This window comes from Ursus maritimus, unplaced genomic scaffold, assembly GCF_017311325.1.
Source record: "Ursus maritimus isolate PB19 unplaced genomic scaffold, ASM1731132v1 scaffold_12, whole genome shotgun sequence".
NCBI lineage: Eukaryota > Metazoa > Chordata > Mammalia > Carnivora > Ursidae > Ursus > Ursus maritimus.
This window is the reverse complement of record NW_024423564.1, coordinates 54,043,955-54,070,878: the sequence shown is the minus strand read 5'-3', so window position 1 is coordinate 54,070,878 and position 26,924 is coordinate 54,043,955. Positions and strand designations below refer to the sequence as shown.

The following is a 26,924-nucleotide window of genomic DNA, read 5'->3' as shown; positions in this document are numbered from 1 at the left end:
TATCTTTATAACAACCCGATGAGGACATTACCATTATTCTGTCCATTTTACAAATAAAGAAACTCAGGGTCATGCAGACTGTAAGTGGGAGAACTAGAACAACACTGGCCCTGTCAGACTCCAATGGACCCTCAGAGTAGGCAGTGGGTGTATTTTCAGTGCATCTTGCTAGAGATGATTGGTGAGTATGACAATGAAGTCATGGCCACCGAGGGCATGCTCGTATGTGAGTGTGTACGTGCGCATGTGCGTGAGTCTTGTTTGACCAATTGGAACACACACACTGTGAGGGCAATGACTATATAATTACTCACATATTTACTTCTCGGGCCTAGCAGCACTGGGCGCATGGTAGGTCTTTCTTACGGCTTTTGCTGAATAAAATAACTAAATTCAAAATGCTTCGTAAACCAATTTACCCATCAGATTACTGAGAATGTGGGGAGAAAAGGACACTCTGGGGAAAGGAATTGTTACAGTCCTTTTAGAGGACATTTTGGCAATAATTATCAAAATGTGAAATGTGTGAACCCCTTGTCCAAAGTTATACATCTAGAAATTTATCCAATCAATTCTACAGAAAAACTGATATACACAAAGAATTTATACATGGGTGTGTATATACACACAAAGATATACATATATAAGAAGATACATATGAGCGTATATACACAAAGACATATGTAAACTTATATGCGGATATATATATACACATACAAAAATATGTGTAGTGTGTGTGTGTGTGTATTCATTACAATTCTGTTTATATTGGCAAAATAAAATGGGAACAGCCTTAATGTCCATCAATAGGGGAATAATTTCTTTTACATCATGGTATGACCATCTAATGCAATACTATGTAACCATTAAAATACTGGAATAGATATATTCGGCTAAAATTCTTTCCTGTTTAGATCTACAGAAATATTAATTTTATATGATTCAAATTAATGTATGTATAGACATGAAACATTTCTAACCGTATTGGTAATTAGAAAAAGCAAGTTACACTATAGTACATATCGATGTTATAAATGAAAATATAAAAAATAAATGAGAAAGATACTCACCAAAGAAGTAACATGGATATTTCTGGGCCTTTTACAATGGTGATTTTTAATTATTTCCTTTTAAAATTTGTTTATTACAACTGATTCCAAACTATTTCTATAACAGTTTTCCTCGTTTACAAATTCCAGACACCCGGGAGCTCACCATGTTTCTCCACTGGCACAGATGAAGAGAGAAATGAAGAATTAGCCTTAATTATTCAGGCTAAAGAACCTAGATTATTATGAGAACACGGTAAAAAGCAAAACTTTGTCTTGGATTATCTCAAGACAATTGTCTGAAAACTTCCTGCTTATTTTTCCTGTTTGAACCTGGCTTTTCAGATTAAAGTGAAGTGATCTGTTTCTCTGTGATTCAGAACCTCACAGAACTTGGCAGGCAAAGAAATACAAAGAAAGGAAGAAAAGGAAAGGGTAAAGTGGGGGATGAAAGAAGATGGGCGGAACTTGAGAAGGCTTAATAAAGTAATAGAACACACCCCAGACCCTCCGGGAACAAAGGAACAAGGCTGGTGGGAGACAACAGATGTTCTCCTTCCCAAACCATGAAACACCACACTCTACACCTGAACTCGTCCTCCCTCCAAGGAGTGGCTAATACCTCTTACTGGAATATCTGTGCAACAAAGGACTTTTTTTTCTGATGATGACTATTAAAGGAAAAATCACACTGCCAGGTACTGTGAAGAGCGAGTTATCCAAATTGTCAGTTTCTCTTGATTCTTATTTCTCTAACTCAACTTTAGGGAGGTAGAGTTTACATACAGTAAAAGGCCTTCATTTTAATTGTACATATCCATGACTTCTGACAAAGTCATAGACTTATACAACCACCACCAGAATCAATTTTACTGATCCCATCAACCAAAACCATTTATTTGCACCCTTCAGTCCTCGCTCTCACCCCTGGCTCCAGATGACCACTGACCTGCCTTCTAAAATGTAGATTATATTTGTCTCTTCTCACATTTCCTATTAACAGTGCCACACAGTAGAAACCCTTTTGTGTATGTCTTCTTTCACTCGGCATGTTTTTAAGATTTGCCATGTTGCTGTGTGCATCTATAGTCCATTCCTTTTTATGGCTGAGTAGTATTCCATTGTATGACTACTCTGAACCCACAGTTTATCCACTCACCTATTGGAGGACATTTTGGTTGCTTCTAATCTCTGGCTATTATAAATAGAACTGCTGTGAACATTAGTCTGACTCTCCTTTCTGAAGTGAAATTCAAATCTGTACATTTGGTTGGGACGTGGAGATAGGAAATAAAACTAGTATTGTGTAGACACCTACTAAGTGCTTATCAAATATTCGTAGGTAAGATATAAGGCAGATGGTATTATTTTGCCAATGAGAAAATAGAGGCACCAAGAAGTTAATTAAGGAACTTGCCCAAGGTCACGAAGGTAACAAATAGAAAACCATTTCAACACAGGCCCTTCTGACTCCTTTGGACTTTCTACTACACTGCTTGTCATTGCTGAATTTCTGGTAGACTTGGGAAAGAAAGAGACTCAAAGGCAGAAGGGTTTTGACTAGAGATATTGTGTTGACGTAGATGGGGGAAGCTGACAGGGGAAGCTGGCAGTGACTGGGCAAAGGAGAAAAGAGAAAGGAAATAGGAAAAGATAAAAGAAGAGAGAGGGGAGCATTTTCCCCATCTCCAAAGAAAGGACCATAAGAGGGATTCTAAAAATCCAGCATGGAGGTGGACTCCCTGGAAATGGTCTAAGGCCTGAAATATTTCTGCTCACAATTGAAGACAAAACTTCATCCACCCTTGGCAGCTCCTCCCCTTTCACCAGGTCCCCCTCCCTCAGCCACAAAGCTCACGGAAGGCTACAAGAGGAGTGGGAGCATTTCTCAGTTGGGCAATGTTGCTGGTTTGCATAGTGTGAATGCCACTCACATTTGTGTGAAGTCAAGAAAGAATCCTTGCTTGGAGTTAGGGGAACTGAAAATAAGTTGATTCATTGACATAGTTTGAAGACCATAGAAAATTGAATGATTTGACTCAAAATTAATTGAAAGCCTACTAAGAGAAAAAAGAGGCAAAAGTAAAAGAAGAAGATGAAAATGTATTGCCCTCAATATGTGTCAAGCAGTGAACTAAGAGCTTTGCCTATACTGAGTTACTCTTCATAACCTTATGAAGTATGTACTATTTTTATTCCCACTGCACATATGAGGAAATTGTGCCTCAAGGAGGTTAAATATCCTTCCCAGGGTTACCCAGTAAGTGGCAGAGTCAGGACTCCAACTAACTAACCACTACGCTCTCCTGTTCCCAGGGACTGTATTCCAGATACTCTGTGGGGCAAGAAAAATGTATAAGACATAGTCCTGCCCTTGGGAGAGCTCATAACTAAACGCTGGATGATACTTTCAGTTTGGGCAAGTGACCTACTATTTCTGATAAAAAAAGGGAATTAATAACCCCTCTTTTACCCTCATTGCAAGGTTCATTTATTTATTGCACAAATTCTTACTAAACATTTATTATGTGCCAGGCACAGTGCTGAAATTCCCTCATGGAGCTTATATTCTAGAAAGAAGAGAAGGCAATCATCATGTATAAAATAGATATATAAGTCAAGAGAGCAAAAGAGAGAGAAAGAGGCAGAGGGAGAGAGAGAGAGAAAAGGTATTAGGGTTCTCCAGAAAATAGAACCAATAAGAGATATGTATGGATTTAATTATTAAAAAGATCAGATTTATTATAAGGAATTGGTTCATGCAATTAGGGAGGCTAAGTCCCATGATCTGTTGTCTACAGGCTAAAGATGCAGGGAAGCCAGGGTGTAGTTCTGAGAATCAGAGGGCCAGTGGTGTAACTCTTGGTTGAGGGTAGGAGAAGACCAGGAGAAGACTGCTCAAGCAGTCAGGCAGAGAGCAAATTCCTTCCTTCTCTGTCTTTTTCTTCTATTCAGGCCCTCAGCAGATTAGATGAAGACCACCCACATTGGGGAGGGTAATCTGCTTTACTGAATCCACTGATTCAAATGCTAATCTCATCTGGAAATACCATCACAGACACACCCAGAAACAATGTTTAATCCGGGCACCCTGTATCCCAGTCAAGTTGATGCATAAAACTAACCATAAAAGGAAAGAAAGAAGGAAGGAAAAAGGAAGATATTTGGGGCAGTAATAAGTGATATGAGAAAAAGGAAATTAAGTAACGGGACAAAGGGAGGTAATTGTTACTTTGCAAAAGGTGGTCAGAGGTCTTCTCTGTAAAGTGATGACATTGAACTGAGACCTGAATAATGAAAAGGAGCCAGTCATGGGCAGATCCAAGGACAGAGAGTTCCAGGTGAAGGGAATAGCAAGTGCAAAGACTGTAAGGCAGGCAAGGTCATGGCACACTTGAGGAACAGAAGGAAGCCAGGGTGGCCAAAACATGATGACCAAGAAGGAGAGTGGTAGGATGTAAAATCAGAGACAAGCAGGGACCAGATCCTGGAGGACTGGAATTTGGATGTTATTGTTATCGTGGTGAGAAGTCATGGGAAGATTTTGAGTAAGGAAGAGACATGACCTTATTTCCATCTCTTACAGACACTCCGGCTACTCAGTGGAGAATGGGGTTTGGGAAGCACTTGGGGAAGAGCAGGAAGAGTCGTGAGAAGCCCATTGCAGCAGGCTGGGTGAGAGATGACAGTGGCTCAGACAATGGTGGGGACTATGAAATGGAAACTGGTGGTTGGATTCAGGAGTTATTTTGGAAGTGTAGCCCATAGGACTTGCCAGTGAACTGAGAAATCAAGGGTGACTTTCAGGATTTTGGTTAGGACAATTGTTTGAACGGTGGGATCTTTAGCTAAGAATAGGAAGAGAACGCATGCGGTTAATTTTAGAACGGAAAAGCATCTGCAAACTGCAAAGTGTTCTCCAAAAGCTGAAGACAAACCACTAGGAATCCCACAGCTGCAAGGAACTGAATTCCAGCAACAACTTCAATGAGGATGGAAGTAGATTTTTCTCTTGTTGAGTCTCCAGATGAGAATGCAGCCCAAGCTGACCTCTCGATTGCAGTCCTGTGAGATTCTGAGCAAGGGAACCAGCTACCCTATGCATGTACTCCATACCCATAGAAACTGTGAGATAACAAATGGGTACTGTTTCAAGTCACTAAGTTTGTTACATGGCAGTAGAAAAGTAATAGAGTTAAAGAGTAAGTTACTGAGTAGCGGACAGCCCTGATGTGCTTTCGATACAAACCTAGAAGATAGGGACCCATTTGGTCCCCACTGGCCCCAGTCACACCTGGCTCCCCACTCCTGGGTCATGAGAATCTTCTCCTTCAGGGAAAGGAGATTTTATGATAATATGACAATTAACCATTGTTATTCTCTCTTCCTTGCCTACCACAACAGTCCCAAATGCTAAGGCACGAATGCTAAAGTTCTTTGCTCAGTCACCACACTTGGTTTTGTTACCCTGGCAGAAATGTACTTAACTCAGGAAAAGCTCTGTCTGTGAGGCTGACATCTCTTCTGCTAAAGGGATAAGATGGAGCTCTCTCAAAACTGAGACCACAACTCCCACCTGCTCCTTGAAATCTTTCCACACCATAGGACCCCGGATGGGGAGAGATGGTGATGAGCACGCAGTTAGCTCTCCCAACAGGTGTCTGAACCCTCCGCAGCCTGTCTGCCATGGCTTCCCACCTGAACACCTCCAGGGAGGAAGTGTGGAGACAGGTAGAGGTGATTCTAAGTTCTGACTTTGTTTCCGATGACCTGCGGATCGGACATGTTCCTTAACCTCCCTGAGCCTCAGTTTCTTCATCTGTAAATTTAGGACAGGAATCCCTTTACAGAATAGTTTTGATGTGACCTAATATACGTGAAGCTGACCCTTGCTTCTCCCTCTGTCTCCCTCTAGTGATGAGAAATTCCAGCCCAGTTTATTTTCTCTCTTCTCTGATTTCTTTCATCTTGTACTCTCTTTAACAACCACATCAGACACCTATCATACGCTGTGTTTTATTGTTTCAACTGCTTTGTATGCATGACTCGTGACCTGCTAAGGAGGTTGAGGACAGGCAGCCATATTTTATACTTCTGGGGGTCCCCCAAAGGATTTAGGTCAATCCAGGGCATATAGCAAGCATACAGTAAACCAGTAAAACCTGCCAAATTAAATTAACGATCCATCATCATCAGAGTAACTTAAAACTGGCTACACTCAATGAACTGTCATTTAATTGGAGTTTCTCGTAAAAGGGCCCCCTTTCTACAATATCCATTTTGAAGTTTAAAAAAAAATACCGACTGCAAAGGCCGTTGCTTTTAAAAAGAAATCTTTTCATGCACCTCACGTTTGCATTTGAAACACAACTTCCTAACCAAGGGGGGAAAAAAGAAACTGAAAACAAAGCACCCTAAATTATACAATTCAGGTATTGTTCCCTATCTTTAAGACCCAGACATACGGAGCCCCGCAATTCGCCCCTTTCCTTTCTCACATGCCTATCCATTTTTGCATTCAAGAGTTAAGATTTTTAAAAGGTTGGTTCTTAAAAGAAATGAATCCCGAATCTACATATGAACTGTAAGGTTCTCATTTCAAGTGGATACAGGTTAGAATGTGTTTGACCATAAAAGCAGAAAGCCTGGAGTAAAGTGCCACGAAGAATCTATTGGAAGAAATGGGATCAGATAGATGTGGTGCACTTCTCTTAAGTGCATATCACTTAACTGCATAATCAACTTGTGCTCCCAAGAATTATGCAGTCTCTGTCTGGCCCCCATTAGATTGAATGTGTTGCTACTCCAGTTAATTGCATATTGGCAAATTGCATAATTCAGCTCTATGCACCCTGAACCGAGTTCCAAATGCCATCCGGTACAATGTAATCAAACTAGGGAAGTGAAGAGCTAGAATACTTATGAGATTCTGTCCATTTGTCACATTTGGTTTGGATCGCCGGGGCTGTAAGGAAAGCAGCCCATTGGCCATAGACCTGTGTGCTTGGGATTCCTGTCCACCCACTCCCCCTCAACAGCACAACCTCACACGGCCCTATCCAAAGATTAATTTAGAATGGGTCCAAAAGAAAACAGGATGTCAACATGTGAAAATATGATTAAAAAGTAAAAACATCTGACTCATAACTATGGCGCTCTCCTTCCTGGGACTGACATCACTTACAGAGCAGAAAAAGCTGGGACTAGTCTCGGTTCTGCCATTAATTAGCTGCGCAAGTCTCTTCATCTCTCTAGGCTTCAGTTTGCTCTGCTGTACAATGGAAAGCGGAGTAGTAGCCTTGTCTACCTCACTAAGCTGTTATGAGGGTTAAATGTAGCACGGCTTGGTAACCTACCAAGTAATGTAGAAATCTTATTACTGCATACCGCAAAGTGAGGATAATGGGCTCTGTATCAAATAGAACAGTCTGGGGGCACCTGGGTGGCTCAGTCGGTTAAGTGTCTGCCTTCGGCTCAGGTCATGACCCCAGGGTTCTGGGATCAAGCCCCACATGGGGTTCCCTGTGCAGCAGGGAGCCTGCTTCTCCCTCGGCCTCTGCTCCTGTGGTCTCCCTTGCTCACTCTCTCTCTCAAATAAATAAATAAAATCTTTTTAGAAAGAAAAAGAGTACAGTCTGTCAAGCTGATAGAAACACTTCAATAAGGATCTGGGATAACAGCAAGTGGTAAAATAGAAATGGAAAGACGGAAATGCTTCTGACATCGCGGAGGATTCTTAAAGTCACCCGTCGCCAAACTAGAGTAGTTAGCTGCTCATTTATAGGCAGTGGAGTGGTTAGGAAGAGTGGATTCCTAGCTCAGTCTCTTACTAGTTATAAAATCCGGAAAAGTTGCTTGATCTCGTTAAGTCTTGCTTTCCATTTCCACAACATGGGTCCAAAAATAGTATCTACCGTTAAGGCTTTAGTGAGCGTTATTGAGTGAGATCCTGTATGCCCAGCAAGAAGCCCAGTGCTCCATGGCGCTACACTTCGCTAGCACAGAGTTCTGAAACAACAGTGGTTTCAACAAAAATTGGGGGATTTAAGGCAAGTCAGCCTGTATGCTGTTTGTCTGACTTAAGCACCTAATAAAGTACCTTTGCTTTGGAAGAAAAACATCATGGCTTAAAATAAAATGTGAGCACAAATTGTTCTAGAAAATTGCCAGGAAAAGCAGTGACTCAGTATTTCTACTCTGACCAATACTATGAGGTGCAGCCATGTTTCATAGTTTGAGGACGTGATAGTGTCTTCGAGGAGCTTGCCCAGAGAAGGGGTTTAAATGTTGGTTGCATTGAGTTCAGTATTGGTGGAGTTGAATTAAGGGCAGAAATTCAATTAATCAGTTGTCCCAATTGGAAGTGTATATTATTTCTCAAGAGATGGATCAAAAACTGAACAAATATTTTAGTCTGACATTTAAATTCTTTCAAAATTTGGCTCTTCATTTATCACCATAGTGATAGCCTGGTACAGTGCCTGGTAGACAGCACTTAGTACAGTGCCTGGTGGAGAAAATATGCTCAATAAATAATGGCTGGCTAGGTTAATTAATTCATTAATTAATGCTTCCAATCTTTGTTTCTAACCTTATCTTCCACTATCTTCTAGCATAAGCCCTTCACTATAACCAGGCCCATCCACTCATGGTTTCCTAAACACTAACTTACTCATTCCCACCACCAAACCTTGCCCACAAGCCTTCCCACATGCTCTGCTCACTCCTTCTCTTATGCAGATTTGTGTCACTTCTTGAGGTGTGATGTTTTGAACTGTGTCAACTTGGCTAAGTTGGAAGGGCATTTCTCGTGATCTCTTTTCCTGTATGATTGCACATTAGAGTTGACCACAAGACAAATTTGCAAGAGTTCCAGAAGGTTGAAGTCTTGGTTAGATGTGATGAGAGACAAAAGCAGTGGCACTAGCTGGTTCAAATGTGTCCTAGCTTCCCCCTGCTCTGTGACCAGCTCTTGTTCCCAATTGCTGGCCCTGATGACCAGCCACTACTCCAGTCTACCACCAGATACAGAATCAACAACCTTCCACGAGCTTCTCCAGCACTTCCCCTGGTAGTCCCATCCCAGCAGCTAGACTCACCTGCCTCCCCAGATTTTCCTTGCAAGCTCCTACCTATCCATCAGTGCCAGGGTTTCAGGAGGGCTGGTAATTTTATTTCTGATCCTCCAGCAACCTTTTTTGGATCTTACTTCCCCAGACCCTCCCACAATGATGTCATGTCTCATTGCTATAATAAATCCCATATTCCATAACACTCACAGTGGTTCTACTTCTCTGATGAAACCTTGACTGATACACAAGGCTCCATTCATGGAAAAGCTATTCCTTGATGATTTCTGGGCCATTCCAGAGCAATTTCTCTACATTTCTGTGTAACTGTGTGTGTGTGTGTGGTCATCTATTGGCATTTGTCACGTATTGCCTTGTACCACATTTTTATCCACATACACCTTCACAGTGCTTAGTACATGGTTGGTGCTCCGTAAGAGTTTAATGAGCAAATGAAAGTCTACGTGCATCTATGTCACGAGTGTGTCCCTTCTCACACTTAGAGCAGACATAATTTTTTGATCTCGCCATGCTTCCCCTCCTGTGTGAGCCCAGCTCACAGTCCTTCGTGACATGAGGCCATAGACAGACAACGGGAGCTGGCACAGAAGAAACCGATCTGCCACACTGAAAAGCTCTGAGTTGACTAAGCGATGACTTATGCTTCCTAGGCACATTATCTAAGCCTAAACGGTCACAGAGCACGCACAACCTGAAGCTCAGTAGATGCCCGTCCCCTCCCTACTTCCTGCCCTCCTGCACCTAACTTTCACACGGTAGGTACCCAGGAAATATTTGTTGAATGAGAGAATGTCAGTGTCACCTTCACAAAGTGAGCTGTGTGGTCTCTACAAACCAAAGTGACTTACAAAAGTCTCACCTTTTAAAATAATGAATAAACGAAAGCAACCAGAGTGAACTTCCTGCACTTTAAGAAGGCCTCTCCAGTCACTGCTGGTCCTTTCGGAGCTAAAGAAGACAAAATACAACCAAGCCCAGACCCCAGCTGATGAAAACACGTGACCTGTTGCCAAGTCCTGGGAAAGACAGAAAACCTTTCTGGCTTCTGTCCTTCAATGTCATTAGCCCCCTTCTTGGCAGTCATGCAGGAGGAAGACCATGCAGGAGAAAAGAAGTTTGGAGGACAAGTCTGTGTTCAAAGAAGTCAGGAAGAATTATTCAATGGGAAATACAGGGTCTAGAGAGGGACATTTTTAATTCATTTCTGACAAGGGAATAGAAATAAAGACATGATTGACTTGTTACTTGAAAATATTATTTTTGGTTTGTTCTCTTTTCTAGCATGTTGCTTTGCCAACCACGGCCCATATCTCTAAGAATTCTGGCAGGTACTTCCCATTCCTGTGCTTACCCTCCCATTTTCTACTCCCATTATCACTCCAGGATGTGATAATGCCCCTGGGTCAACCTCACAATCAGTAATTGAAAGCATGACTGTGAAAAAAAAAAAAAAAAACAACGAAAAACGAACCAGTGTGTTTTTTCTAATGGGTGAGAAGGCAAATGAAATACGCCTACTCTATTGGGTAGGCGATGCCCTAGTAAAAAAACCTTTCTCCCTGATCCTTGCAATCCACACATACTACCTTGGTGATAAACAGAAAATAAAAGACAATATCGCCCTTCCCCATTCTCTTTCTCACTTTAAAATTGTGTGTGTGATTTCTTTTGGTTTCTCATCAGGAGAACAATTTCAAGAATACCTCAACCTAATTGACACGCATTCACACCCACAGGTCTAGGGTATGTTTAACCCATGGAGTGCTGTATTGGGTCCATTTTCTGCCTCTCCATTAATCAAAGTGGCACCAAGTTTTGGGTAACCGTTAAATGTGAGATATTCTCATTTCTCCCCCACGTTTCAAGAAGTACTATCATAAGATAGGTCCACTGCCAACAGTTTCTCCACTAAACTAGATACTATCTATCCACTAGATATTATTTGTATCTGTATTTGCAAACCCAGGGCCTAAAAGAAGGTCTGGCATATACTAGGTGATGAATAAATGGTTGAATGAATGAATGAGTTTTCCTTGTTCAGTAATAAAGGTCCCTCCCCTAGATGTTTACATCTTCATCCCCAGAACCTTTAACTATATTCTTTTACATGTCAAAAGGGCCTTTGAAGATGTGATTACCTGAAGAATCTTGGGGTGGAAGGATTATTATTTTTTTTTTAAAGATTTTATTTATTTATTCGACAGAGAGAGAGACAGCCAGCGAGAGAGGGAACACAAGCAGGGGGAGTGGGAGAAGAAGAAGCAGGCTCATAGTGAAGGAGCCTGATGTGGGGCTCGATCCCAGAACGCCGGGATCACGCCCTGAGCCGAAGGCAGACGCTTAACCGCTGTGCCACTCAGGCGCCCCTGGGGTGGAGGGATTATTATTACTCCCAACGGACACTAAGAAAACCGAGGTCCAGAAAACGGAAGTCGCTTGATCCAGATCGCAGTTAGCAAGCAGCAGAACAAGGGTTCGAACCCAGACAGCCTGACTCCTCGTCATCCTACCTCCCGTGTTAGGGCTGAGTGGCATGGAAAATAACAGAGAAATGTAAGACTCGGTCCAGGCCTTCGAGGAACTGACAGAGAGAATGGGAAAGAGCGCTCCACCGTAAATGCCACGTTCGAGAGAGTTCATCGCAGAGGCTAAGTGATCTATGACCCAGGTTTAAAGAAGAAAAGAGGACAAGAAAGCTGGACTACTCAGAACTGGGTGGCACGGGACCTTCAGGGAACGTGGGCTACAGACAGGCAGCACACAGGGGAGCTTTCTTCCTGCCTGAGGAAATGGAATGAGACAAGGAACAGAAGGGGAAATGGGGAGAAGAAAATAAAAAGCCTGCAAGGGGAAAAATCTGAGACAGAAAAAACAAAAAAGATAAAATACTTAATTGTTTTTACGGCAATGGCAACGTTTACTGAGCACCTATTCCACCCTAAAGGGAAGATTCACATTTGTTAACTTTATTTAATCCTCACAAAACCCCTGCTAAATGAGTATTATTAGCCTCATTTTTCCAAAAGAGGAAATTAAACGCCCAGAGAGATTCAGTAATTGCTCAAAGGCATATACCCTGTAAGTTTGATTCCAAAAGTCATGCTCTGTTCTCTGTTCCTTTTTGCTCCCATAATAATCATCTCAGACCCTCTCTGAGAAGGAGCAAATTCCCATTAGAATAAGACCAACAGGTGGAGCTGCCTAAATCTCTAGAAAGAGCTGCCTTGGACGGCAGTGGGTTCAGGGCGGCCACTGAAGCTAGCGTTACCAGCCAGTTGTTGGAGCGGCATTTGGGACAAGCCCTGTGCTAAGTGCTGGCAATGGAGAGACCACAGCAAAACGACACCTGTCTTCCCCACCTGCCCTATGGTGCCAACCGACTCTTTAGTGAGGGAGACAGAGCAGTAAAGACTTTCCTCACTGACTTCAGGTTAGTGCTTCCCTTCAGGGAGGACAGGTGGAGAAAGGTTTGGGAGGGGTGGGGCTTCAGTATGTCATAACCTCTTATTTCATTAGAGAAAAAAGAGAAATCTGAAACAAGTATGGCAAATCACTAACATATTTAACCTCGGTGCCAAATACACAGGTGTCTCTTACATTACTTTTCTTCATTTTAGTTTAGTCTGCCATGTATCACAATAAGGCCAAAATCAATGAACTTAAGGAGTATTGCTACTGTTTCCTAAAGAGACCATCACGATAATAAATCATCCGTACTGTGCTGGAGGGAAGCTTAGGGTAGTATGGAAAGACAGAAGAAGGCTTCGAACCTGACTCAAGGAGAAGCTGGAAACGGCATGGAAATGCATTCTGCCTGGTACCTCCAGTAGGACGTGCTCCTGCAGATACTTCCATCGTAGCCCGGAGACACGTGATTGGACTTCTGACCTCCTTCTTGTGTCTTCAAGCAACTAAGAGATTCTTCGAAGCGGGTGACCAGATGAGCAGCAGTCAGCACAAGTCTCAGGGTGAGGGAGAGCATCCTCCCCTCACCTCAAGGGGCCTGCTCACCCGTACTGGCAGTGAAGAGAGGTGAGTCATGCTGGCTGGGACTCGGTCGGGATAAGCCTGCTAATCCAGCAAAAGGGATTTGGACTTCATCTGATAAATGAAATAGGGACCTGCTGGGCAGTTGCAAGCAACAAAGAGATGATCAGATTTGGTTTTCAGAAAGATCACTGTGGTAGGAGCAGGAATGGTGGACAGAGAGGAAGCTGGGACTGACCAGGTAGACCAGACAGGAGTTCGTTGCAGGTTCCCAGATGCCAGGGAGTCAGGAGCCTGAACAACAGAGTTGCAGGGAGGATGAAGTTATGACTTCAGACAGGGTAGGACTGAAAAGGTTGGCGGTCCATCGGATGTACAGCAAGATGGCGTCAAAGACAGTGGCTGAGGGGCACCTGGCTGGCTCCGTCCACGGGGGATGCGACGCTCGATCTCGGCGTTGGGAGCTCAAGTCCCACGTTGGACATAGAGATTACTTAAAAAGATAAAATCTTAAAAAAAAGAGAGAGAGGGAGAATGGCTGAGTTTCTCTCTTGGTAGAGGCGCTGCTGTCTGCCACCACAATGACACAGGAGGAATACATTTAGAAATGAAGATGAGTTTTCTACAAATGGTGCTGGAACAACTGGATATCCACATGTAAATATATATATATATATATATATATATATATATTTGACTCTGGCCTACCTTACACCTTTCACAAAAATTAACTCAAAATGGATCATAGACCTAAATGTAAAATGTAAAACCATAAAACTCCTAGAAGATGACATAGGAGAGAATCTAGATGACCTTGGGTTTGGTGATGACTTTTTTGATACAACACCAGAGGCACGATTCATGAAAGAATTAAATGATAAGCTGGACTTCGATAAAATTAAAAATTTCTGCTCTATGAAAAACACTTTTAAGAGAACGAGATGAGAAGCCACAGACTGAGAGAAAATATTTGCACAAGACACACCTGATAAAAGACTGCTATCCAAAGTATATGAAGAACTCTAAAAACCCCACAATAAGGACACAAGTAACACAACTAGAAATGGGCCAAACACCTTAGCACACAGCTTACCAAAGATCTACTGATGACAAATAACCATAGGAAAAGCTGCTTTGCATCACGTGTCATAAGAACAATGCAAATTAAAACAACGAGCTACCACGACATACCTATTAGAATGACTAAAATTCGAAACACTAGACCAAATGCCGGTGAACGTGGGGGGGCTACAGGAACTCTCGTTCGTTGCTGCTGGAAAGGTAAAAGGATACAGCTACTTTGGAAGACAGTTTGAAGGTTCCTCACAAAACTGAACATCCTCTTAACACACATTCTAGCAATCATGCCCCTTGGTATTTACCCACAGGTGTTGAAAACATGTCCACATAAAAACCTTCACCCAGATGGTTATGGCAGCTTTACACATAATGGCCAGAACTTGGAAATGACATCCTTGGAAACGATGTCCTTCAGTGGATGAATGGATAAATTAACTGTCGTCCATCCAGACAATGGAATATTATTCAGCACTAAAAGAAATGAGCTATCAAGTCATGAAAAGGCAGGGAGGAATTGCAGATGGAAGTTACTAAGTGAAAGAAGCCAATCTGAAAAGGCTACAGACTGCATGAGTCTAACAATATTCTGGAACAGGCAAAACTACGGAAACAGTAAAAAGATATTTGGTTGCCAGGGGTTGGGGGGCAGAGGAGGGAGGATGAATAGTCAGAGTACAGAGGATTTTTAGGCCTGTGAGAATACAGTAGCTGTGTGATACTATAATAGTGGATACAGGTTACAATACTTTCGTGCAAACCCATTAGAATGCACAACACCAAGAGCGAACCCTAATGTGAACCATGGACTTCGCGTGATTATGATGTGTGGGTGTAACTATGGTAACAAATCACTGCGCCACTCTCCCGGGGGATGTTGATAACGTGGCAGGCTGTGCATGTGTGGGGCCAGGATACGTACGGGAAATCTCTGTTCCTCCTGCTCGACTTTGCTGTGAACCTAAAACTGCTCTAAAAAAAAAGCCTATTGTAAAGAATCAAAAGGGCGCACCTTTGTGGCTCAGTTGGTTAAGTGCCTGCCTTCGTCTAGAGCCCTGATCCCAGGGTCCTGAGATCAAGCCCCACGTCACGCTCCCTGCTCAGGTTGGAGTCTGCTTCTCCCTCTCCCTCTGGCCCTCCCCTCGGCTTGTGCTCACGCTCTCTCTCTCTCTCTCAAATAAATAAATAAATCTTAAAAAAAATAAGAAGCTGAGAGCAGTTTTGAAAATGCTGCATATAGGCCCAGCAGAAATATAAATAGCAATGTTTAATGAAGGGGGAGTATGCTATTACCACTTCCTTCCTAATTATGGATGAGGGAAGTGAGACTCAGAGGGGTGAGTATCTTGCCTAAGGTCACACAGCACATTAACTGCAGAGGGTAGAATTTGAGCCTGAGAAGTTTAACTCCTAAGCCCACAGGGATAGCCATGTGTGAAAGAGGTTTTGAGGCTTGTCTTAGTTCCTTGCTGCTACTGTACTATTTTAAAAGTGAAAAAAGTAAGGGTGCCGGGCTGGCTCAGTCGATGGAGCATACAACGTCTGATCTCAGGGTTGTGAGTTTGAGTCCCACGTTAGGTGTAGAGATCACTTTAAAAAACCAAAACCAAAACCAAAACCAAACCAAACCAAACCAAACCAAACCAAACCAAAAACAAACAAACAAAAACTTTTTAAAAAAGTGAAAAAGGTAAAGGGACCTAAACTGAGGTAAGCTTCCAATCTTTCACTAACAGTGGTAAAATACTGATACCAGTACACTGTGACAAGCTATGTATGTATAGTGTAATGTTGAGAGCAACCACTAAAGAAAAGTATGAGGGTGATATGCTCCAAAGCATTGTAAATAAAGGAATATCAATTTAAAAAAATGTTCAGGTAATGCCCAAGATGCAAAAGAAAGAAACAGAATGAGGAACACAGAGAAAGACAAAAAACAAGTAATAAACAGCAGACTTTCGCCTTAACAGGTCAATAATTAATTTAAATGCAAATGGTCTAAACATATCCATTAAAGACTAAGACTAGCAGAATGGAGAAAGTGGTGATCCCGAAACATGCTGTCTTTAAGTAATTCACTTCGAACATAACAACTGTAGTAGTTTCCTAGTACGGCAGCAACAAATTATGCTAGACTTAGTGGCTTAAAACAACCCACATTTATAATCTTACAGTTCTGGAAGTTACTAGTCTGAAATGGGTCTTACTAGGCTAAAATCACAGTGTCGGTTGAGTTGTGTTCCTTTGGAGGCTCTAGGGGAGAACCCCTTTCCTTCTTTTTCTAGCTTCTAGAGCCCACGTACATTCCTTGGCCCATGGCCCCTCCCTCTACCTTCAAAGCCATGGGTGCGGAATCTCCAAATCTCTCTCCTCTCTGACCTCAGGTCAGTCGTCTTTTCTTTGGCTCTCCTTCCTCCCTCTTTCCCTTGTAAGGACTCTTGTGATTGTACTGAGCCCACCCAAATAATCCAGGATGATCTTCCCATTTTAAGACCTTAATTTAGGGGTGCCTGGGTGGATCAGACGTTAAGCGTCTGCCTTCAGCCCAGGGCATGATCCCAAGGTCCTGGGATCGAGCCCTGCATTGGGCTCCCTGCTCGGCGGGAAGCCTTCTTCTCCTTCTCACACTCCCCTTGCTTGTGTTCCCTCTCTCACTGTCTCTCTCTGTCAAATAAATAAATAAAATCTTTAAAAAAAAATAAGACCTTAATTTAATCACATGCAAAATCCTTGTTGTCACATAAAGTAACATATTCCCAGGTTCTCGGGATTAGGACATGGGTATCTCCAGAAGGCTATTAGTCTTCCTACCAACCAGATAAACAGGTCAGGAAAGTACATAATGACACCTAATATGACACATATTAGGGAATTTAGAAGCGCCCCTCCCTCCCCCCCCATCTACCTCCTTCCTATTGTTTCTGATAATCTACTTGCTGGTCTCTTTTTGAGAACCACCTCTAGCAATCATCCATCCCATGGAAGAATTTAATGTTGATAAAATTCTTATACTGTTCCAGGCACTGTCCCAAGCACTAGGACCATCAAGGACTTGAATAAATCAGTATAAGCCCATTTCCTTAACCCTCCCTTCCCTGTAGACAATAATGAGGGTTGGGATCATGTTTGGATGCCAACTCCTAAAGTAGATTACTCAAAGCAGAAGGTTATTTAATCTCGAATTAATTTATATTCCTATTAACCCATTCTAGTGTTCCCATTCCAGTGGGAATATTCTTTGAGCACCTATTATGTTCCAGGGACTGTTCTAAGAACTGAAGTTACAACGATATCCAAGAGAAAGTCCCTGCCCTCACCAAGCTTACATTCTAGTAGAGGAAACAAATAAATAAGGGGAGAATAAATAAACGCATGTCATTTCAGCCAGCATCAGTGCTGTGAAGAGAAATGAAGAGCGATCGAGACAGAGAGTGACCAGTGGAGGAGAAGGACAGTCAGAGGGATGATTTGAGCTGAGACCCAAACAAATGAGGAAGCCAGGCTTGCAAACACCTGGGGAAAAGCACTCCAGGCAAAGCAAAGAGCCAGCATGAAAATCTGGAGGTGGGAACCAATTGGGCATATTTGAAGCATGACAGGAAACCATTAAGAATCAGCAGAAAAGTGACATGTTTTCATTTACTTTTATTACTCTGGCTGCCGCGGGGAGAATATTTGTTATCCATACAAGGGCAAGAGCAGAAGGGGTACACAGTAGGTCAATATATAGTTGAGAATTAATAAACAATAAATTCATGCCTTTTGAATACCTTTTTAAAGACTTGCTGTAGTTACTTAGAGCAATTTGTGTCATGTCCCCAGCCACTTCACTCCAACACTTTGACTCAATCACAAATCACATAAAGAAGACACATCACTTCCCCCATGTTTCTAATGTCGCGATCGTAAAGGAATTTCATTCATTCACAGAAATAGTCAAATGTTGAGGTTTGTCCTAAACCAGAGACAGAACCTTGAGCCTTCATATCACACCCTCTTAAATATAAAATGAGCTCACATGATTAAAAGTTCCAAACGCCACACACTTTCTAAAGTGTTCTGGTAAGACAACGTTTTCCTTTGGCATATGCAGCCCAGAGAGCTCTAACCTTAATCATTTTTCAAGTTTTACTCTCCACATGCTTGGCATATTCTGATAACATCGACGGGGCAAGAGCGACCTTCTGTTGCATGTGGAGCGATTGCTTGCAATTAACCTTAATTTGGGCTGAAAGTAGCAACGTTTCTGCCTCACGGCAACATTTCTAAATGTATTACATAAATATCTCCAAAGAACTTCAAATGAAAAAGCAACAAAAGCAAAATCTGCCGCATCGCACCCTTCTCTTACGCGAGAAAGTCTCAAAGCATTGAAGGTGCCAATCAGACCACTCTCTTCAGGGGCGCCTGGGGGGCTCAGTCAGTTGAGCATCAGCTTTCAGCTCAGGTCATGATCTCAGGGTCCTGGGATCGAGCCCCGTGTTGGGCTCCCTGTTCAGTGGAGAGTCTCCTTCTTCCTCTCTCTCTCCGTCTCCCTCTGGCCATTCCCCACCCCTATTCATGTACCTTCTCTCTCAAATAAATAAATAAAATCTTTAAAAAAAGAGCACTTTCTTGAGAAAGGAGACATTTTTGGCCCTTATTACTCAGAGGGGTTACATGTAACAATACCGATAATAGAGATAAGAAAAATGTAGGTAAGTAATGTCCCAAGAACACATCTTACCTTCCTTCTGTAAAAGGAACTTTCAAGTCCACTGGCATTTCACGCAAGGTATAATTACACTATAGCCCAAGTATGAGGAAGCCCTTGCAAATTCCAGATGCTCCCCTCAAAGCCTAATGAATTCCATTCCTCTAAAGTATGTTCAATAAATAATGACTGTTATCTATGTCATTTTAATCTCTCAACATCCTCTAACTGGTATTATGATCCCTATTTATATGAAGACAGAGGGCCTCAGAACTGTTATGTGCTCAGTCACAAAACAAGTGACAAAGACAGGATACAGACGCGGGCCTGATTCCACAGTCCTGCTTTGATGCCTTTCCCATCCAACTGCACTGGTTGGATGTCAGACCTTTGGTATCATGTGTTAGATCTGCCTTTTTCTTTTGAACGTATTATCTAGTCCTTAAAGTCAGAGTCACATCAGAGATTAGGGTAAGTGTATCTTGAGGAGGAAGGAGAGGGGAGGAAGAGAACAAGATTTTCTTGGGTTCTTTGTTCTAATTTACCCATACTGTCACTTACTGCGTCAAATACGTGCATGCGAATAACGCTTGTTTATTGTGGAAAAGTTAGAAAATTCAGATAAGCCAAAAAAAAAAAAAATCCACCTTAAGTAAAAAACACCTGCAATCCCACCATCTACAGATTTCTGTCATCATCTGACCTCAGCAGGACTAAGCAGAGCATGACAGCATGGTCCTACCTAACATCTCTCTCCTTGTCATACAAGCATAAGCAGACTTTTGGTCCAGAAAGTGCTGCAAACGTCAGATAAGGTGGCAGCAGGAAAATCTTTGGGCTTTAGAAAATCATTCCTTTGTCATAGTCTCATTTAGATATTCATAAAGCATGTCGGCATCTGCACGATGCAAATTTGAGAAGTTTAAATAAATGAGTGTTTTAAAAAATCAGCAAACTATCGGTTAAGTAAAAAGGCTCGGCATAGGCTGATAATTTCCATACTGAAAACATTAAACAACATATTAAGAAAAACTCTTATTACAGTCATTAGCAGTGTCTCATAGAATTAGACAGTTGTAACTATCCCATGGTAGGCAGGATAGCAGGTACAGACCTGGGTCTCAATCCAGGCTTCAACATTTATTTCATGACCTTGAGCAAGTCCTTCAATTTTTGTGGGATTCAATTTGCTTATCTGGAAAGTGGGGATGATGATATTAACTCTTTAGAAAGACCCTACAGAAATGTTGTGAGGACTAAGTCATTTAAAATATAAAATGAGCTTAGCATAACATCCTGGACATGGAAAGTGGTAAAAGGACATTTTAACAAGTTAGAATCTTCTTGAAACTTTAAGAATTTAAGCCTTAATATTTTTATATCTTTCCTAAAAATATCTATTTTCTAAGAAGGTAGATAACATTGTCTCCATCAGACAAGGACTAGCTTTAAGAGCATTGCTACGTTTACTAAGTATTAAGATAGTAGGCTCTAGTTAAAAAGATAATAAGGGAGCACCTGACGGACTCAGTTGGTAGAGCATCTGGCTCTTGATCTCAGGGTAGTGAATTTGAGTCCACATTGGCTATAGAGATTACTTTAGAGAGAGAGAGCGAGCGAGCGGCACCTGGGGGCTCAGTTGGTTAAGTGTCCTACTCTTGATTTCAGCTCAGGTCATGATCTCAGGGTTGTGGGATCGAGCCCCACATCGAGCTCTGTGCTCAGCACAGAGTCAGCTTGGGATTCTCTCTCTCCTTCTGCCCCTCCCCCTGCTCACGCACTCTCTCTCAAATAATAAATCTTACCAAAAAAAGAGAGAGAGAGGTAATAGGAATAAGTAACAGCTACTATGCTCATCAACTCAGCTACATTTGGGTACTTGGTGCTGTTCAGAATTCTTTGATTCATTCTTAATTAGTAACTTTACTCATTTTCTGTATTTACCTATCTTCCCTTCCCTCTCAGTAGGGGAGAATAAAGACCATTGAGATTAGCTTCCTACTTTTTTTTTTTTTCAAAACAATGTCAAAAAGTGAGTGTATTTAACCATACTCAGCTTATAACAGAGCAAATGGATAAAGGGAGTAATAATTCATGCCACAGCCTATTATTATATGAATGGGCAATAGAAAAAGTTGGTAAAGGAAGGCAGACGAACTCCTATCTTTTGAGAATTAGGACTGAGGGGCTCCATAATCATCTGGCATCCACTCAATATTGTACCTCTGGTTAGAAATGCACATGGGCACTCCAGGGATCTTTCAGATCCTTCATTTAAGGTCCTGGTCAACTGTGGCCACAATGTAACACTTGTGAGTTATTCTCTGTACTAAGCGGTCATCTGCATAGGTTCCTTTGTGTGTGAATGGTAATCCTTCAAATCTTGGATCCCTGGCAATCTTTAGAGTCATACGATACTTCAGCCCCAATTTCTCAATTTCAGCCATTATGCAGTTATTCAAGGGATACACTTGGCAAACACATAGCCAATCATTGACTATACTAAGTCAAGTTTGGCTTTAATGGAAAAGTTGATAAAGTTGGTATCAACCAGGATGTGGCCTGGTGGGCCCAGCTACATGTTATAGTGGAAGAATAAGCAGGAAGGATGTTGGGAGACTTCTCTTTCCTTCAGTGCACTGGGATCTTTCTTCTTTCTTTCTTGGATAATCTATTCCTCTCTTTAAGTCTCTCATCTCTGAGACTAAGCATTCACTTCATGGTCACATACTTTGCCTTCTTTTGTTTCCCCATGTTCACACTACACCGGTTTCTTTTGGGATCACCTCCTACTTACTCCTTCATAAAAAGCTTCTATCTTGAAGCTTTCTGGAGGGCATTAGATAATGTAATTATTCAGCATCCTGTGCCAAACTAATCAATTTGCTATCATTCCCCAATACTTCTCCATTACCCTGGTTAACTAGGACTGTATATAGGTATCAAGAACTTTAATATATGATTATTTTTTGACTAAGAATGGCAATTCAAGGGGCGCCTGGGTGGCACAGCGGTTAAGCGTCTGCCTCCGGCTCAGGGTGTGATCCCGGCGTTGTGGGATCGAGCCCCACATCAGGCTCCTCCGCCATGAGCCTGCTTCTTCCTCTCCCACTCCCCCTGCTTGTGTTCCCTCTCTCGCTGGCTGTCTCTATCCTGTCGAATAAATAAATAAAATCTTAAAAAAAAAAAAAAAAGAATGGCAATTCTAGAGAAAAAAAGAATCATACATGTGTGTTGCTGATTTATTGGAATAACTTAAATACCAAAGAATACATAAAGGAATTACATAAATAAATAATGATACAGACATGGAATATTCCGCAGCCATTAAAAATAATGTTGTAAGCCATTAAAAATAATGTTGTAAAAGAATATTTATTGAAACAGAAAAATCTTTACAATATGAAGAAGCAGGATACAAAACAGTATGGATAATATACCATTTTTGTGAAGAAGCTAATGCATAAAAAAACTACCAGGAATACATAAAAATATGAACATCGTTATCTTTGAACTGTGAAATGAGTTTTTTTTCTTCGTACTCTTTTGGCGTTTTCCCATAATTTCTGCATTATACTTGTATTAATTTTGTAAATAGAAAAAAGCAAAATGGATGCTGACTTCATGAGAGAAAGGAAGAGAGAAGGTGCCAGAAGCCTGGGGAATATCTACATTTAAGGTGTCTGAATGAGGAATAGGAACTGACATCTTCGACGTACTTTTTAAGAACTAATTTTTCTTTTTGCTAGTTCTTGCTATTAGATCTATTTTAGCTTCCTAGCTGCCTAGCAGTATTAGATGCTTAACCTAGCCTTAAGCATCTAGGTTAAAATAAGGGGAAAAGACACTTTTTTTTTTTTTTGTAAAACAAAACATACCCACAAACCAATATTTCTTACAGTCCTAGGAATTCCATGAACAGATGCTGGCCATACACACAGCACAATCTTTGATGTCCTAAAGAGGTCTTTTATTTTAATACAGTGTAGGTAAGAAATCCTCCCGGGTAAAGAGGTACTTCTGGAAATTGTACTAATTCTTTCAGGCTAAAGTAGTATCATTTGAAAATATTTCTATAGAAACACTGTTTCTGTAGCATTGAAAGAACCCATTCCATCCCATCCTAGACGGTTTAGAAGTAACCCAAGGAACGACACGCTAATCCATCTCACAATTTTGGCCCTGCCCTAAAAGCAGAGTTATCATATGAACATTTCATACAGAGGCCTCAAAATAGGATCTGTACACACAGACACTACTAACAAACAGCCAAAATAAAATAGTGTTTCATGAAAGCAAAACAAGACAACAACTGCATTTGTATGCATCCGATGCATTTACATAAACAATAAATATAATAAGACACAGAAAAACCATTTGTTAAAGAATGACATATATTAGGCAACAGAGAATTAGGCAAACCGGAAAATCTGAACTGTTCTTGTCGTGTAAATTTAGGAAATTATAGAGAAAATAAAATCTATGGGTTTAAGAATATATTGTGAAGAGACTTTATTTCTAGATTTTATCTACAATCCTTTCAGAGTACAGCTTATATGAATAAATACTTTGAGAAGCACCTGCTTTGAAAAAGACTTCCCACTGGCCAAGTTAATAACTAACAATCATGCATCAAGAATCAAGATTACTTTTCAAGATTTGATTGCAGGTATTTCTTACATAATTGAACTTACATGGCTGTAGAAACATTAAGATTTTCAAATCTGGGCTTAGGGGACCCTGAGGTTAAACTCCAAAGCACTGTTTGCAACCAAAAGGACCTAGGAAATACTAGAAAATGGGCATCAACCAGCTAGCTTAACTGCAGCCGAAAACACTATCACTGTGAAAAGTCGGTCCCCAGGGAACATTAGCTCCTGAAGGGCAGGCATGTTTGTGTTTTGTTCACTACTGCACCCCTGCATCTAGAACAGTGCCTCCCACGTAGCAGACACTCGGTATTTTAACTAACGAATGAATCCAAGAGGCCATTCCTGGCGTACATGAGGAATGAATCCAAATTCATTTCACGTATCAATACCGCATCATCTCCCACCAACTGCAGAAGCCGTTACTGCATGACTAACGTGTTATGAAGCTAACTGTATTATAACTGTATACTTTTGAGTAAAATGAGGAATAAAATATCATGGTTCTTACTCTTGAGGAGCGGGTAATTGTGAGATCGTTATACCTGTTACTCAAGAAAGCATGACGATGACAGACAGTATTCTGAGGACATAACATTTCCTGTATTTCCATCCTCTTACAACCCTGCCAAACGTGGTGAGGGAGGCGGTGCAAAGGCACAGGGGTGGCCTCCCTCAGACGCCGGGGCATCCCGTAAGGCACTGTGCCCGCATCTGCCCGGCAGCGCTAGCAGATGGGAGACATTCATCATCTGTCTGGTGTTCCCACCTTGTCCATCCAGCTTCCAATACAACTACCACGCGAGATGAGTCAGCAGCTGGTCTTCCGAAAGCTAGTGCGTCACTCCCAAAGCAAAAAGGAAAAGGTTCACACTTCAGAGACCTGAATCGGTGCCAGAGTATCCACATCGCCTCAAGGTTTCAGACTCCCTGGTGATCTTTCGCTCCACGGATACCAAGGCAGAGACCGAGCTGAAAGCTGCAGAAAAACAGGTGGGTTCTCATTACACAACTGCGGCCCCAGGCAGTATAGTGCATGGTGTTTGTTCACACTGTGGGTTAACTGCTTTGAAGGATCAAAATGTGGAAGACAGCTATATTCAACATTGAAGGTTTTCCTGATAATAAAGCACTAAAAAAAAATGTGAATAAGTCATATTTTTATTTTTCAGAAGCGAAAATGACAAGTGGCAACTTGCCTTTGGAAAAAACATTAAAGAATATCGGGGTAATAAGCTATCTATCTCATAGAGACAGTAGCCTAAGACTCAGTCATCACATGGCTCTCAAAGAAAATCCAATTACATAAATCTCAGAATAATACGCTTTTAAGTAAAGCAACAAAACAAAAAATATCAACAACAAAAAGTTATATAGAATCCATAAAGTGGTATATGAAGAAGAAAGGAAAATCTGGAAATCCACATACTGAGAGTGCTCTATTGGAATCAAGGAAGCCCAAATCCTAAAACAGAAAAAAGAAATACGTTAAAACACCGGATTTTAAGACTCAAATGAGGTTACTGTAGATACACATTTTAACGCTTCATTTACTCAGGACATTTTTTTTCTTTGTCTTGGAATGCTTCTATATATTTCTGTAGGAGATCGTGTGAATGACAGTGCAGAGATCTGCCTTCTCAATGAGCCCCTCAAGTTTTAAATATCAAATCTGAGTCTGGAATCCCAATTAAAAGTTTATATAATAGACTACCAGAGAATGAAACTACTTTCTAAATTGCATTTGCTTAATTTTTCCACATTATGGTTTAAAAACAATCTGTATACTTTTGAAAGAGACACAACAATTTACAGTATGAAAATAGGGCTATGTGAAACTATACATGCTTTCTCACAAAGTTGGGCCGACAATTTCCAAAATGAAGATGCTTACTGCAAAATGACAGCGTTGGTGGAGGATGGGGTGGGGTGGGCGGGGCAGAAGCATGAAGGCAAGGCACCCAAACCCTGGATTCTACATTCAGCTTCGTACTGACTAGCCGTAGCTTAGTCTCGACTTACTCAGGCCTCAATGTATTCCCTGGTAAGAAGAGGCAGGTGGATCTCAAAGCTTCATTTAGATGTAAAGACTCTTATAGTTTATAAGAAAAGATTTGAAAAACTTTTTGGACAATCAGTTGAATAAATTCCTCAGATCCTAACAGGGTTCAACTCTCATGAAAATAATTATAGGGGCACCTGGGTGGCTCAGTCGTTAAGCATCTGCCTTCGGCTCAGGGCATGATCCCAGAGCCCTGGGATCGAGCCCCACGTCAGGCTCTATGCTCCGCTGGGAAGCCTGCTTCTTCCTCTCCAACTCCCCCTATTTGTGTTCCCTCTCTCACTGGCTGTCTCTCTCTGTCAAATAGATAAATAACATCTTAAAAAAAAAAAAGAAAAAGAAAAAAGAAAATAACTATAAAGTAGATCCCATGATTTTATGTGAAAAAAGAAAAGAAACCTGCCTTCGTGGCAGAATTATACTTCATACCCTATTTATACACTACAACATAGAAAATAAATGTCTGTTCCTCTCCTGGCCTCTAGAAGCATGCTCTGAGACAGAATCAACTGAAAACCCGAGGACTAGGACTATGGCCAAAACATCAGCCTGTCTTGGGGCGCCTGGGTGGCTCAATAGTTTGGGATTCCGGCTTTTGGTTTTGGCTCAGGTCATGATCTCCTGGGTGCTGGGACTGAGCCCATGGTGGTCTCCATGCTCAGTGGGGAGTCTGCTTGAGGATTCTGTCCCTCTGCCCCTCACACTGCTCGCATGGGTGCTCTTTCTTTCTCTCTCAAATAAATAAATCTTAAAAAAAAAACAACAACAGTCTAGCTTATCTTTCTCTCTGCCTTCTCCCTCTGAGAGCTGCTAGATGGTTCAAAGTGAACTATGACCTAAGAAGTACCCCGCTCCCTACATGTTATATAGGACTTCTCCACTGCAGAGGAGATTGTGCTAGGGAATCATTTTCCTGATAGTCTATCAAAATCCTGAGAAAAATCTAGCATTATTGGAAGATTATTTATTAGAATAGACTAATGTACAGCCCTGGAAATAAAAACCTTGTAGTAACAGAGCCTTAGAGAACCAGAGAGTTGAACCATGAAGACTGATGATATCTCTGACTGACCCAAGAGTACTACTTATGTAAAGCTACGGCCAGTTAATAATTCTCAAGGACACAGCCAAACTTTAGGTAGTAAGTACTTATAGTAGTTCTGGGTTAAGACTCAGTCAACCCTCAGGTTTAGGGAAGAAGAGAAGGAAGAGGTTTAAGGATCATATTGACCCCAGGAAAGCAGGAGAGCAGGAAAGATATGCTGTACTGAACTCTCTACAACACATACTTTCCTCATAACCACCATGTAATACTAT

The 26,924-nt window shown here is 41.5% G+C and overlaps 1 protein-coding gene and 1 pseudogene across 3 annotated transcripts in view; both read right to left on the bottom strand.

The window, feature by feature from the left end:
- Positions 1-20,719: 20,719 nt before the first annotated feature.
- On the bottom strand, positions 20,720-21,959 carry LOC103663075 (annotated as a pseudogene).
- A 293-nt stretch (positions 21,960-22,252) lies between these two features.
- The window catches only part of TM2D1 (TM2 domain containing 1), a 46,557-nt gene continuing 41,885 nt past the window's right edge, over positions 22,253-26,924 (bottom strand). For 2 of the 3 annotated variants that reach the window (XR_568662.2, XM_008690803.2), the window contains 2 exons: positions 24,975-25,010; positions 22,253-24,524 (listed from right to left, as the gene is read on the bottom strand). Coding sequence is in view for 1 of the 3 variants with exons in the window: in XM_008690803.2 (XP_008689025.1) it covers positions 24,459-24,524; positions 24,975-25,010 (102 nt within the window). In the remaining 2 variants the exon portion in view is untranslated. Of the gene's footprint in view, positions 24,525-24,688; positions 25,011-26,924 lie in introns of those variants that run through there. The other variant, XM_008690801.2, reaches the window with a different exon arrangement.